The 15,611-nt window shown below is 39.3% G+C and overlaps 1 protein-coding gene across 1 annotated transcript in view; it reads right to left on the bottom strand.

Moving 5' to 3' along the window:
- Positions 1-530: 530 nt before the first annotated feature.
- LOC125431301 (1,4-alpha-glucan-branching enzyme-like) overlaps positions 531-15,611 on the bottom strand; it is a 33,885-nt gene continuing 18,804 nt past the window's right edge. Inside the window, exons 6-7 of the mRNA XM_048494065.1 lie at positions 13,785-13,850; positions 531-2,711 (exon numbers count right to left, since the gene is read on the bottom strand). Coding sequence (XP_048350022.1) covers positions 2,655-2,711; positions 13,785-13,850 — 123 coding nt within the window. The 3' untranslated portion in view covers positions 531-2,654. The remainder of the gene's footprint in view (positions 2,712-13,784; positions 13,851-15,611) is intronic.

Below are 15,611 nucleotides of genomic sequence, written 5' to 3'. Positions count from 1 at the left end.
AAGATGTTGGTGAACCATCACTTTTATGCACCACCCCCACCCCAGAAGGCTGAGAAGCTAACATTCCCTATCCCCCTAAAGATATTTAAAGTCAGAACAGCAAGTCACAGAGTGGGGCTTCCTCAATGCTTGAGTTTTGCTTGCTGTACTCTATTTAAAGAAGCCTTGGTAACAATGAGATAAGAAAGAGGAAGCAAGTGATGAGATGTGGCAGGTGGTGAGAGACAGACAGTAGTGGCAAGTGGCAAGGCGTGGCACTTCTTGTTAAGCTGCCGCTATCTATATATAAAAAGAAACATTGTACAAAGCAATAAATGTCAGTGTTACAGCACTGTGACATGAAATAAAGTTAGGATTTGTATGTGTCAATCGTGTGAATCTGACAGATGCATTCTTCTGTTGTTCGAAGCAGAAAAGAAATAACTATTTTACAATCTTGTGTTACTTCTGCAGATGCCAACAGTTCATTCTTGAAGTTTCTCTTATGCATCAGTAATGCACAGAATTAAATGATACCAAAACACCATAAGCAATTTCTTACATTGGAGTTTATTTGCAATCTTACAATCTTGTCGTTTGTAATCACATTACATATTTATTGCTTTTCTCACACAGAAGTTTTGATATGGACAGTTGCCTTGCACTGTATTCACAAGCCCAGAACAAGGTCAGCAACGTATTCATAACGTATTAATAAAACCATTAACATAAATATGCCACAGATGCAGTTCTGGGATTGAAATAATTTAACAACTGGTTGTTTACAAGCACCATTTTAACAATTGGTTCTGCTGCCAAATCCCACCACTGCACAGATGTTTAGAAATGTTTATCTCACCTCCATATTTAAAGGATGGAAAATAATTACTGATTGATTGTGGTTTAAAAGGTAGAAATAGTAAAGTATATAGCTCATAGTTAACAAAATGGTATATGAAAAACTGGGATATGACTCAATACTTGGCCACATGCTGTTCCCCAGATATCGTGAACTGATTACAACAGAAGAAGCTAAATGTATGGATACTCTGAATTGTTGAGAGCTTTAAAAGCTATTTGTGAGATCATGCAAGAGATTCTCACAGTTAATTAACACATTGTTACTGTTGCTTTGGTAACACCTCCTTGTATCTTCCACTTATACTACTCTGGTAATAGTTGTGTTGGCAGATTGAAGTTCTCCTGAGGAAGATACTACCATGGAAGAAGCCATTTGGCTCTGGTCTGGGAAGGAGGCTACAGGAAAGCAGGTCCCATGCTGCTATGCTAAAGCACAATTTGAGTACATAAGCTTGGTCTAAAATGACCATCATGGTAACAATTATAGCAAGGAAATTTGTATCACAAGTGTAAAGTGAATACTGGCCTATGTACTTTGAAGTTTACAAAATGAGATAAAGATGGATAATTAAAGAACTGCTCAATAGTAATTTCTTTTGTAGAGATTTTATTTGGTGTATACTTTTATTATGACTACATATCAAACACTGACCATATAACAAACTTAAAGAACTTTGTGATTCTAAACATAATTCCATACACAATGTGATTCCATACATAATCTTTCCACAACTGTGTAAAATTTTAATTCCATAATTTCAGAATCCAAAAAGAAATAATTTTCATGAAATGATATCACAGCTTGCAAACAATACATTGTTTAAACCATCATTCTAAGTCATTACCTAGCTTGATGAAAATACATTTTCATCACTATTTATTTCTAAATATCAAAATGTATGTTTTCCATTAAAATATGCAACATCATACCTTTTGCGATTATGGCAAATTTACATGTTTTGTGGTTCCATCTGAGCTATTTCCCATAGCACTAGTGAGATGGCATGATAACTTTTTATAATATTTCTAAGAAGTGTGGGGCCTTTATAATCCTAGATGACTTTGCCTTCATTGTCCAAGACCTCCCAGGACATTATTCTCAAGGTACTTAGTTTCATTTATTTTCAAAAATCTAATTTAGAAAACATAATTTTCAATGGAAATTCCAATATACTCTGTAGAACAAAAGTTAATGTTTACTGTAACATGCTTTTCATACAAACTTAGACACATTTTAAATGAATTATCTATGGCCTTACAGAATGACCTCAATAAAAGCCATTTCATTGCCAGTCTCTTCGATTTCACAGCTCCCAAAAACCTTAAGTGCAAAACCTTTTTCTTGTCATTGGTTTAAAGCAGAAAATCTCTAAGCACCTTTTAAATTTGGAATCCAGAGACTCCAAGAGGTTTATAAGGCTGCCCTGGTGGCAACAAAAAAACTAGTTATAAGTATTTGGAATATAAAATTATTGTCTAATGAAATACAAACTTATATACTGGATTGGAGCAAATTGTTGAAATGGGACATAATATTCAAGGATGGCAGCTTTTTTGAAGTCTGATTCTGTAATGTAAGAGCTAGAACAAGGAGTTTTCCAGTTAACTAATACATGTTTTTCCATCCTAAGTATTTCACAAAATGACAGCTTTTAATCATAAATAAATAATAAACACATATTTGAATATCTTTGAATTAACATATCTTCATATAGAAAATTTTCATATAGCCAAACGGTAAATCCGGATTACCTCTGTCACCAAATTCCTGCCTTGCACTTGAAGAGAAATATCTAGTCATGAGTTGGAAGTTTTCATTTTGTGAGATCCATATTCTCAAGAACAATGGCCACCCTGCTTGGAATGTATACCTACAAGAAGAATGAAAGCATTTTACAAACCATACTTAATAACCCTTTCAGTTTGGGCAAGTTGATAAATCTAAAGAACACACTGTTGATTCATCTGAGGATGACACAGGGACTTGTCAGCTTTGCTCTTGACATCTCCAGCTCTGGATTGGAAGACAAGCAGGTGGAATTACTTTTAGAACACTGTCTTATGTGTACTACCAATGTCTCGAAGACAGTCCTTAGATCATGGATGTCAAACATGTGGGCTGGGGGCTGTATCTAGCCACTTGAGAGAACTTATCAGGCTTGTGAACCAGTTGAGACAACTCCCACGCATTCCCAATCTGGTCTCCAGACTCGCCAGTCCAGGCACTCTTCTCCCTTTCTGGCCTGACGAGTTCACTATGGGCTCACCAGTCCAGGCATCTCTCCACCACACTCCCAATCTGGCCTGGTGAGCCTGTTGTGGGCTAGCCAGCCCAACAATTTACCCCACCCACTCCTGGTCTGTCCTGGTAAGCCACTCTCTTCCCTGTGCCAATCTGGGCTGGCAATCCTGCTGCGGGCTCATCAGCTGAGACGGCATATCATGAGTCAGTCCTTGGACACTGAGAACTCTGCTGCAGAGTCTGAAGGCATGGTGGAGCCAGAGCCGGCTCCTTACAAGGAGGTGCAGGCAGCAGAGTCAGCTCCAAGTCCTTCCCTGCAAGCCAAGACAGAGCCTGATGCCGTGCAGCTGGGAGAACCATCAGGAATCTCAGAGGAGCCGAGTGATGAGCCAGCTGCCTGCATGATCTCCTGCCTGTGCCTTGACTTTGAACTGTCTTGACTATATCTGTGCCTGCTGCCTGTCCTGACTCTGGACTGGTTTCAGCTATGCATTTGTCTGCTGCCTATCCTGACTCTGGACTGACTGACCACACCTCACATGTTACCTGCCTTGACTCTGGCTCACCCGGCCACATTGTAGACTTGCCTGCCAGCAGCACACAGTCACCCCTCTCTGGTACTCACCCTCCCCTCTCTGGTACTGACTGGTAACATGCGAGGTGTGGTCAGTTAGTCCAGAGTCAGGATAGGCAGCAGACAAATGCATAGCCTAAACCAGTTCAGAGTCCAGTGCTAATCTGGGCTGGCAAGCCTGGTGTGAGTTTACCAGCTGAGGCAGGCCCCCCAGTATTGACCCCCCCCCATGCTGTTCTGGGCTGGCCAGCGGAGGTAGCAACCCCCCCTCCCGGGCCTAGCCTGACCAAGTCACATTTATGTCATATTTGACCCTTGTAACAAATGAGTTTGACACCCTTGCTTAGATGGTCCCATTAAGAGTCATCCTGAGGAACAGAGACACTCTAGACTGGATATTTTTGACAGCTTTGTTTCTTCATTTTCCAGTAGCACTAAAATGACATTTTAAGGCCTCTGTAAGCCACTATTATAGGTGGATGATAAACACTAAATAAATGCACATCTGAACCCAACCCACAACCTACACATTGTAGCTGCACCAATGAATTTGAAACAGCACATATTTATGAACTATATCAACAATATGAACTGACTTTAGAGTGCAATTAAGGACTGTTCATCCTCTCCAGATTCCCACAAGGTAAATGAAATGCGGTACCTTCACCACTTTCCAAAGTTTGATACGGCAAAAGGGTTTAAATGCAATCACCACTAGAGGGTTCTGTGTGATTTACAATTATAGAATTCAGACAGTTGAGGACATCCAGGTCGATATACTGTACAGTGATAAATGACGAACTCTTACCACTGTATTTGAGCTCTATTGTGTTTTGAATTAAAGCTGCCCCAGGTCTGTGATGTCACTTTATGCAGGTAAACATAAGATATATGACACAGCAAGGCATTTGAGAGCCTATGTGTCTATACTGCAGAAAAGGGATTTATGGCATGAATCCTTGATCATGAGAAATGCGTTCATTTTCATTTGCAAATCATGATTATATCTTCTTACAAATAAACCTTGAATCTGATACACTGACATTTTTTGCTCTCTAAAGAAAAAACATTTTTTTCCTTAACAAGGGGAAATGATTCAGTGACAGCACATTCCACACAATGCTCCAAGCACAGATTAGACACACAACTCAAAACATGACAGATATGTTCTGTTTACCAATTACCTTGATATGTGGTGGTTTACACACTGCTGAATGCAATTGATCACGTAAGCTGAACTCAATAACAATGCAATTAGAAAAGAGTCAGCAGATGACTAAAGATTGCAGGCTTCCTTTCTGACAACGTCGGTGTTTAAGACTCCCTCTGTTCCTGGCATTCCTAATATAATGCTATTTTCAGCCATGTTATCTCCAAGCGAGAGCCTGACTGACGGCATGAAAAGCTTTTATAGTCGGCAACCAGAATGCAAGGTGTAAAGCAAACAGCTTTAGGAGAAAAGGAAAAGAACAGCTGATCTTCATCGAACCAGACTGTAGCATGTCCAATGCATCTCGGTTCTTGCAAGTGAACAGCATTTTTTCCCTAAGGTTTCTGTGATAAATAACTCCTACAAATCTGCTCAGCAGGAGAGGAAATACAAAATCCTGTTGGCTCAACTTAAATGCCTTCAAATTTATAGGGAAAGAAGTAAAAAATGATAGTTGTGGCTTTTTGTGCATATTTACCACTGTAGATTTATGTGCTTCAGAAATCATTTCTTAATCTTTTAGGTAAACAAGATTGCATGGATCTAAGCAGTCAGCAGATGAAAACAAAGGAATTAGAATCACAACGAAAACAGCTATACTAGAACTGAAATTTCAGGTTATAAACAAAAATAAAGAAGAGTTTTATCAATTAGAAGTGTAGATAGCTACTGAGATGCTTCATGGAAAATGAGTGAATGTTCTCAAAATTTGTTTGAAAAGTGGAAAATAGCACCTGCACTGCTTAAAGGAGAGGGCAGCACTCATGCATTTGTAATCTGTGACCACATATGTGGAAGTGGATGCATGGCTTATTAAGTCCTGCCGCATATACCCAGGATAGAAAATTTGTACTTAAAGAAACAACAACACTTTGCCTTACACAGTAAAAAAAAATAAACCACATTTATTTGTTTGGAATGTTCATGTACATGAGGTGCTTCTATTCTGAAAAGTACTGCGGCATAAAATTAAATCTTAACATCAAAGGCTTATAAAAATTCAACCCACAATCCTTTAAAATCCTTTATATAATATAAAAAAGGAAAATATCAGAGGAAGCAAGTATCCAACTTGAGGTCAAACACTGCGAGTTTCTACAAGTCACATAGACTTACAATTGAGTGGCCCATCTTTTCCAGCGCTTCCAAATTATCTAAAATTCTTAACTATTCCCACCTTTCAAAGATGTTTCTTCTTGGCCAGACATAATGCCTAACCTTTCAACAAATTATCCTGCAGATTTTTAGATAGTCCAATTGAACAGGGAGTCAGCCTGTGTGGAAAGGCAAAGGCCAAAACCCTTACATATTTTTTAATTCAGATGTGAGTTGCATTTCTCTATAAGATTTTCTTTTATTACTCCATTGATTTCACACTTGCCAGCATGTTCACATGATTATCATCTAATTCTAATATATTTGCTGACTGGTAAAGATAAGGCTGTTATCCTATCTGTAGCTCATTATTTAACAACTACTTTGAAGATGTGTCCAAAGTTATAATTAGCTTATGCCTAAATGCTTATTTGCATGCAAGGGCTCATATTGCACTGGAACTGGAATTGAACTAGAGTTATGGAAACTTATGAACAGTTATGACTACACCAAAGAGAAAGGATGGCAATTTGCTTTCAGTTTCATAGCTAAACACTATTCTAGGTAGCAAATATGTGCCCTTGAGCCTAGTGGTTGGGAAATTATCCCATGAGACAAAGGGAAAGGCTGCAGTTCAGTAGTAGAGAATCTGCTTTTTATGCAGGTCCCAGGCTCAGTCCATGATACCTCCAGTTAAAAGGATCAGGTAGTAGGTTATGTGAAAGACCTCTACCTAAGACCACAGAGAGCCAGTCTGAAGACCAGTCTGAGTCAGTCAGCACTGACCTTGATGGGCTGATAATGCGATTCAGTATAATGCAACTTCATGTGTTTATGTGATTAAAAACCTTCAGATCCTGATACAAAGCCCTCAGCTAACTGGACTGGAGAGAGCCAGTGTGGTGTAGTGGTTAAAAGGGGTGCACTCTAATCTGGAGAACCAGGTTTGATTCTCTGCTTCTCCACATGAAGCCTTTTGGGTGACCTTGGGCTAGTCATACTTCTTTCAGCCCACACAAAGGCAGGCAATGGCAAACTATCTCTGGCCCCTTCCGCACACGCAAAATAATGCGTTTTCAAACCACTTTCACAACTGTTTGCAAGTGGATTTTGCCATTCCGCACAGCTTCAAAGAGCACTGAAAGCAGTTTGAAAGTGCATTATTCTGCATGTGCGGAATGAGCCTCTGAATGTCTCTGACCTTGAAAGCCAAAAGGGTTGCCATAAGTCAGCTGTGACTTGATGGTGTGGGCGCACACACTCACTCGTGAATTGTGAATTTAAATCCCTAATAAATCAATCTATCCTGACCATGCCCCACTGAGTACGTTGAAGAGTAAAGACCAAACATAACACTGTCTAAAAACACCTAATCTTAACTGTGTTTATATTTGGGTTGGGGAAGGCGGAACCAGGATTGATCTCTCAAGGGGAAGATATGTTTATTTGGTATGACTATATCCAGCTATCCAATATATTCTCTCTTATTTTCTAGCATTCTGAATTATTCCACACGGCTATATATCTATTCCCAAATAACTTATTTTTAAAGTATGTAGTCTTAGCAAATAAAACAGATAAAACCTGATCTCTGTTCCAGAGAGAATTTCTGGAGAATTGCCAGCTGCTTAGTCACTCTACCTGGAAGTACTGAAGTAAAAGGCACTGGGAATACACAAGTCAACTGGGAGCAGTCTCTCCAATACTGAGACCTGTTTAAAGGTAGTAGGGGTGGCTAGTGTGGTGGCTAAGTTTGCAGATGATACCAAATTATGTAGGGTGGTGAGAACCACAAAGGATTGCAAAGAGCTCCAAGTGGACCTTGATAAATTAGGTGAGTGGGCTAAGAAATGGCAAATGCAGTTCAATGTAGCTAAATGTAAAGTGATGCACATAGGGGCAAAAAATCCAAACTTCACATACACGCTACAGGGGTCAGTGCTATCAGTCACAGACCAGGAAAGGGATTTGGGCGTCTTAGTTGATAGTTCCATGGGAATGTCAACTCAATGCATGGCAGCTGTGAAAAAAAAGGCAAACTCTATGGCTGGGGATAATTAGAGGGAAAGGAGTTGATAATAAAATCCTGCAAAAAAGGGGATTGTCAAGCTGCCCCTTTATATAAAGCAGTGGTGCGAATCAATCGCGACTTGAGTATCAGAAACCAGTGTTCTGGCTCGCTACTTTCACATCCTCAAAAAAAAAGCAAGCATATCAAGAGATAGAAAAAAGTGCAGAGAAGGGCAACGAGGGATGATTGAAGGATTGGAGCACCTTCCTTATGAGGAGAGTAGCTGCAGCCGCTTGGGACTCCTTTTTTAGCTCTGGGAGGAGATCGCCTGAGGGGGATATGATTGAAGTCTATAAAACCATATGGCGCATGGGGTAGAAAATGCTTACAGAGAGAAATTTTTTCTCTTCTCTACAATACTTAGGAAAACTAGGGGGCATTCATTGAAAAATGCTAGGGGAAGAATTAGGACTAATAAAAAGGGAAAACACTCTCTTCACGCAGAACGGTGTGATTGGTGGTTTGGAATATGCTGCCACAGGAGGTGGTGATGGCCACTAACCTGGATAGCTTTAAAAAGGGCTTGGACAGATTTATGGAGGAGAAGTCAGTCTATGGCTACCAATCTTGATCCTCCTTGATCTCAGATTGCAAATGCCTTAGAAGACCAGGTGCTCAGGAGCAGCAGTAGAAGGCCATTGCTTTCACATCCTGCATGTGAGCTCCCAAAGGCACCTGGTGGGCCACTGCGAGTAGCAGAATGCTGGACTAGATGGACTCTGGTCTGATCCAGCAGGCTAGTTCTTATGTTCTTATGTTCTTAAGGTACTGCCTGTTCAAATGTGAAATTGGCCAAATATTGATACCAGTTAATATCATCTCCCAGTGGTGGCAGAAACAAAACTGCCAAGGTTCATAGGATCAAACTCTGAGCACAGACAAAAGGGGAGTGGGGGCTAGCATTCGGATATTCACCTCACCTCTTCCATCAACAACTTTTTATTAGTTATAAAACATCTATCACTGCAGCAGTTGTTATAAAAATTACAATACAAAACTAAGTCCCTAACAATTGATTACAAACTAATAAAACTTGATCTTCTACAATGCTTCTAGCTGGTGTGAAGTTTGTTAACATTTTACTTGGAAGTTAGAATCTGGTACTCTACATGAGGCCTTACCTATGCAAAACTAAGATGTAGAACACAACTCCAGCACAATTATAATCCACTTATATAGATAACAATGGGAAATGAAAGTCACATTTATCTTTGATCAGGCATCAGCAAATAGAAACACTCTAATTAAAGATAATCTTTTATTATTATTTTTTAATAGCAAAAAAAAACCCTATGTGGTGGTAAGTGCTGCAGTGATGATTAACATAAGCATGACCTTGAAAAAGAAGCAGGGATAAAACAAAAATAGCAAGGAAAATATTATTTAGATTAGTGACAAGGGGATAGATATGGTACTTGTATAATCACCATGAATCTGGATTCCAGCTAGACTTCTTGGGATTTAAAGCTGTTAATGGCTTTGAAACCTGCTCCTGTACGACAGAATGCACGTGTGCCCATAAGCCATTATCCTAGCTACAGAAAGCAAATTCTCAGTGTAATGGACCTTACAACTTCAATTTACCACTACTTCTTGCTCACATATTTTAAAATGCATTGTACTTTCACCCTTTCCTTCTCTTCTTCCAGCATGCAAATTGGTGCTTCTGCATACCCTATATTGGCTCACATATACAGATTTGTGATTTTATACTTAAATTTTATGCAGGCTTGTGGATTTCACATTTATTCTAGTGCACGGAAACACATAAACGCCTAACAGACAGATGGGCTTTGATATATGAGGCCTTTCATATGGAGCCTTAGATTGAAATGCTGAAGGTATTTAGGAATGATAAAATCATTGCCAATGTTTAGACAGCCTTGTGAAGGATATGTGGTTCTGTTCTGTTTTGCCATTTCTGGAGCATTCAGAACTTGTTCAATGTGTGTGTGTGTGCGAGAGAGAAGAGCACTTATGTTCGTAATGCATATGCTGCCAAACATGGTTTCCTTGTGTGACTGGTTTTACTTGTTACATGCTAATATGTTCCATAACATCCAAACTAGAACAATCTAATGTAAGAGACAGGCTACATAAACGTTTCTGGCCTCTGATTGGCAATGTATCACTAAATATGAGTTATTGGGGGACAACAATGGGGGAGAGTCTGCTGGTGACTTTCTGGAGACAAATGGCTAGCCAATGTGGAAAACAGGATATTTTATAACTTAGTCTTTTGGTCAAATTCAGCTAGTGGTGACAACATCAGACATGAACCAGAAAGATACAAATTAAGATCTCCAGTGAAGCTGACTGGACAAAACACTCTGTCTTAATGTCTCACAAGATTGTTATGATAATGGAAGAAGAAATGGCCAACCTTAGCTCGATTAAAAAAAAAGGACAAAAAAAGTCTTAAGAAGTAAGTTGCTTTGGGTCCCCACTGGGGTAAAAGACAGTACACATTATATAAATATAAATAAGCCTAATAATTAAAACATATTATGTACTGTCAAAGGCTTTCACAGCCATAATCAACTGGCTGTTGTGGGTGTTCCAAGCTGTGTGGTTGTGGTCTGGTAGTTTTTGCTCCTAACATTCTTAACTGTGCTGCTTCAAGAAAGATCAATGTTGCACTTACCTGTAACTGTTTTTCATACAGTGGTCTTCTGTGCAGACATACATGAGTCTGTGCATTCACAGGGCAAGCCATGATAGAAAATTTGTCAGCTTCATAAGATCCTTCTAAAAGTCTCCAAGTGCTCCCTCCCCCTCTCTCCTGCATTAGATGGAAAAATCTCACAACCAATCAGAGCTGAGGCCAGGAGGGAGAAGGGAGAACTCTCCTCAATTCTCTACCAGCCACCTCACCCAAAAAATATCCAACCAATGGCAAGTACAGCATTGATGAGACAGAGCAAAACTGGGCCAGTGGGAGAGTATGGGTATCTGCAGAGAAGACCACTCTATGAACAACAGTTACAAGTTGTTCTTCCAATTTGTGGCCTTCTGTGCAGATCCACATGGAAAAGTAGCAAGTTAAACCTGCAGGAGGTGTGATATGAATGTTATGCAAGAGAAAAACCCAGCATCCATGAATGGACAGGTGTAATGAAAGAGAATGCTTACCGTTGCTTCTCAAAAACAACAACGTGGGTTGGAATTTTGTTGATGCACACAAGAATTCAGAAACAAAAAACTTTTAAGTAAAATATTTTTGGGCCGTTTATTGAGTGGCGCACCTGCTCCATAAACGAAACTGAAAATGCATAAGCAAGGTAAAAATAACAGTAGCATAGCTTTCCTTACAACAAATGCAAGCAAAGGAAAAAAACAAGGAATATAACTGATAACTGACTGGCAGAGATTAACAGGTTGAAAATACTTAAGATAACAGGCAGGATATCAAAACTGAGTAACAGCAGTGAAGGTAAAGACGAAGATAAAGAAAGAGAGATAGATAATAATGAGAGTGTTGAAAGGCAATTATACGCAAACTACTAGTCAGGTGGCATAAACAGACCAATAATATGTTGTCAAAGGATTTCATGGCCAGATTCAACTGGTTGTGGTGGGTTTTCTGGGCTGTGTGGCCATGGTCTGGTGGATCTTGTTCCTAACGTTTCGCCTGCATCTGTGGCTAACATCTTGAGAGGTGTATCACAGAGGGAAGTCTGTTACACACTGTGTCAGTAAGAAAGGAATGTTTAGTGGGGTATATATTGTTCGTGTCCCAGGGTAGGGAACCAATCAGTAAGTGTTTGGGTGGAACTTGTTATGCAAAGATGTGGTTGATAGTATTGTATTGCGGGTGGGGTTTATCAGTCCACAGAGTGATTCACATTTTCATGCCCTGCAGAAGCAGCGGTATTGGTGAATGCAAATCCTATGTATGGGTGGAGTCCATTGTTCATGAATTTAGCATGCCCTTGAGGCTTGCTTTTTGTGTTTTTAAGTACTGGTAGCCAAGCTTTGTTAATTCTCAGAGTCTCTTCTTTCCTGTTGAAGTTGTCTTGATGTTTGTGAATTTCAATGGTCTCCCTGTGCAGTCTGACATAGTAACCTTCTGAATTGTCCAGAATTTCAGTGTTTTCTGCAACAAAATGTTATGTCCAGTTCTTTTAGTTTTAAGACATGTTCTGCAACTGCAGCATCTTTTTTTCTTAGGGGATGCTATTAAAATGGACAGTGTTCCTTTCTATGCTCCTTAATAATGTAAGGTCCCTGAATGCTGCTTTTTTTGTTCCTGAGTAGACCTTCCCACAGCTGCAGGGTATGCGATAAGACTCCTGCAGAAGTGAGAGCATAGCATCTGCTGTATTTTCCTGGTTGGTTTGAAGATGGTTTGTAGGTTATGTTTCTTCATCACCTGAGCCCTTTGGGGACGGGGCAGTATAAAAGCTCAACGTATAAATAAATAAATAAATAAATAAATAAATAAATAAATAAATAAATAAATAAATAAATCAGTTTCCCTATTTGATCAGTGATTCCCTTGATGTACGGTAGAAATATTTTTCCTGTGGTGTGCTGTTTCTCCTCAGTCCTCTGGGTTTCTCTTGGTCTTAAAGCTCTTCTGATTTTTGTCGTGGAGTAGCCATTAGCCTGCAGAGCCCAGTCTAGATTATTTCATCAGGGAGGAGGTGAGGTTCACAAATTCATTCTGCACGATCTGTCAGGGTTTTGTTGTGGATGGTGGTTTGAGTTTTTATGTAGATACCGGTCTGTATGAGTTGGTTTTCTGTATACTGTGTGGCCCAGTTGATGGTTGGGTCTGCGAAAGACCAAGACATCTAAGAAAGGCAGTTTTCCTTCTTTTTCCACTTGCATGGTAAATTGGATGTTTGGGTCGATGCTGTTAAGGTGGTCCATAAAATTCAGCAGTTCCTCCTCACCATGGCCCCAGATTGTAAAAGTGTCATCTACAAATTGGAACCAAGTTGCGGGTACATAATACAGCCTTATGTATTTATGGAAGTTCTTACCAGAAGTGATAAAAGGTAGTTCTAGGAACTGTGGAAAACTCTATGTAAAACCATAATTTCCAGTAATTTATAGAGCTACCACTTGTCATTTCCAGCAAGAATGTCCAGTAAATACATACAGCTGCATTTCTTTTTTAAGTTTTCTCCAGGTGGCAGACAAAACCAACACGATGTAGGAATTGAGCAGGGAATTATTTGGAGAACTGGGGTTGATTCCCCTCTCCTCCACATTAACAGCAGATTCTAATCTGGTGAACCACATTTGTTTCCCCATTGGGAAGCCTGCTGGGTGACTTTGGGCTGGTCACAATTCTTTCAGAACTCTCTGAGCCTCACCTACTTCACAAAGTGTCTGTTGCGGGAAGGGGAAAGAAAGGAGTTTGTAAGTCACTTTGAGACTCTTTATGTTAAAGAAAAGTGGGGTATAAATCCAACTCTTCTCATTTTACATGCAGCCCTACATGGAAGTCTATGAATTACTCCAGAAGCATTCCCCTCTCCAACACTCTTAGACAGTGAAAAAAAAAACACCTTTTGGCAGTTTTATGGATTTAAATTGAATCTCTGTCTACCTTTCAATAAATCAGCTTTGTTAGCTTATCAGCAGTCCTCATGGATAACACTAATGATGAGGTTCTCGCACAAAATGGCATCTGATTCTGTCACATGCAGACATACAGACAAACACACATAAACGAAGCAGGATTTTGCCTATTGTCTAGCGCTGCTCTTTTAGGTGAGCAGAGTTTTGCCTAAAACTTTACCTCCAGGTGGTGTTTGTGCTGCTGTCCTCGGGACTGGCCTTCTTTTTCACTCTGTGAATTGGGCTGCTGAGGGACATAAATGAAAAGTGTGACCCACGTTCTTGAGTTTAATAACTGAATGAGTAGTGCAGTCACCATGCTACACAGCTTGTAGCTCTTTTCAAACTATATTAATTGCTTGACAACTTGCTCCCCCCATGCTTTCATTCACATGCACTTGTTTAGATCTTATTTTCCTTCTGTTTAATGTCTGGCCATGTTTATTTTCTACTTTGCATTCACATAACTGTGGTGTGCTAATGTTCAGTGCTAGTGTGGTGGTAGATGGAGAAATAGTACAATATTGGGATTTTTTGTATATTTTGCCAACATTTGACGTAGCCTGGTAAACATAGAATTCTGTGACCTTAGTTTCCTGCTATGCTGAAGCAGGTAAGTATTTCCCATTTCATCAAAGACACATAAAAATATAGTTACAGACTCTTTGGGACTTCATTAATGAAATTTAAATGCTGAATTGTATATACTAGGGGCAAGTAGAAACAACTTTATGCTGAAAGGAAGTGTATTAATCCAACATATAACTTTGTGAAGGGAAGTTGGAGAAATACAAGTGCTGAGGCATGAAGGGATACACTATTCCAGACAGTTCAACCTGGATGTGCTAACAGAACTTTCCTTTATGTTATAATTGGCAGTGTAGCCTTTGTAGCTCTGCTTACTACTGAAATCCAGACTGATTGCATCTTAGGCTCATATGAGGATATGAATTGATACAAAAAATAAAACAAAGCAATAGTTTGGTTCAGCTGCATTTTAACTTATAGGGCCAACTATGGGGCTATTCTAGCATTTCAAGGATTTGGACGGGATCATCAGAGCAAACCAGGCAAGCAGTTTTTGTACAATCACATCACTGCATTCAATTCAACCAATACTTGCATGCTTTTCTCCACGGTAAGTTACAAGGGTTTAGTTAACTTGAACTGAGCCATCAGTTAAGCTTTCAGTAAGCAATCAAACATCCACTTTACTATAAGTCCATGTCAGGTTGGTCAGCCATCATCATACTAATAAATGTGAATTGGTCTTGAAGATTTTTATTTGATTGAGATTATTACCTTGAACATGCTGATAAGAAGCAGAAAAATAGTAATAGTAAAGAGCATACATGGGTTAGATGCACTGGTAAGAGGCATCAGAAATAAAAATAATTTCCCCGCATACTAAAATGTGTTTTTGAAATGTTGTCATGAAGAAAAAGACAGCTGGTTATTAATGCTCAAAGGAATATGTCAGCTCTGGTTGAACCATAATAGAGAAAGGGAATACAATTTTTTTTTAGAACTTCACAAAATTTTATAACTGTGATTCCTTATTTCTGTCTAAGACCTTACCAAAGTCACTAGCATAAATAACAGGTTGGTCCTTCTAGCTTTTTCTACTGACAAAAGAAGGAAGAAGATCCCCATTTGACCACTAAAAAGACTATGAAGGGAATTGTGGGATTTACATGGACTAAGCCAAGTAGACTATGGGCTCCATTGAGCAGAGGAATTGGGCACAATCAAATGGAAAAGTAGGGAGGATCCAATCTAGAATGTTCATGCATTTGTGTTTATTTGCACAGCCAAGATTTAAAAGCAACATAAAAAGGAGTCTATATGAAAACTAGCAAGGTTAACATGCATATTACTTGCACAAAATGAAGCAATACACTAAAACTGTTCCATGATTAGTTCTTTCAAAGAAACCTTGCATGCCCATCAATGATCTTGGATTAAAAAGTTAAATATTTACAAATGCCATTATTGAGACATCACTTGT

This window comes from Sphaerodactylus townsendi, linkage group LG04, assembly GCF_021028975.2.
Source record: "Sphaerodactylus townsendi isolate TG3544 linkage group LG04, MPM_Stown_v2.3, whole genome shotgun sequence".
In the NCBI taxonomy this organism is placed as follows: Eukaryota; Metazoa; Chordata; class Lepidosauria; order Squamata; family Sphaerodactylidae; genus Sphaerodactylus; species Sphaerodactylus townsendi.
This window is presented reverse-complemented; position numbering and strand designations above follow the sequence as displayed.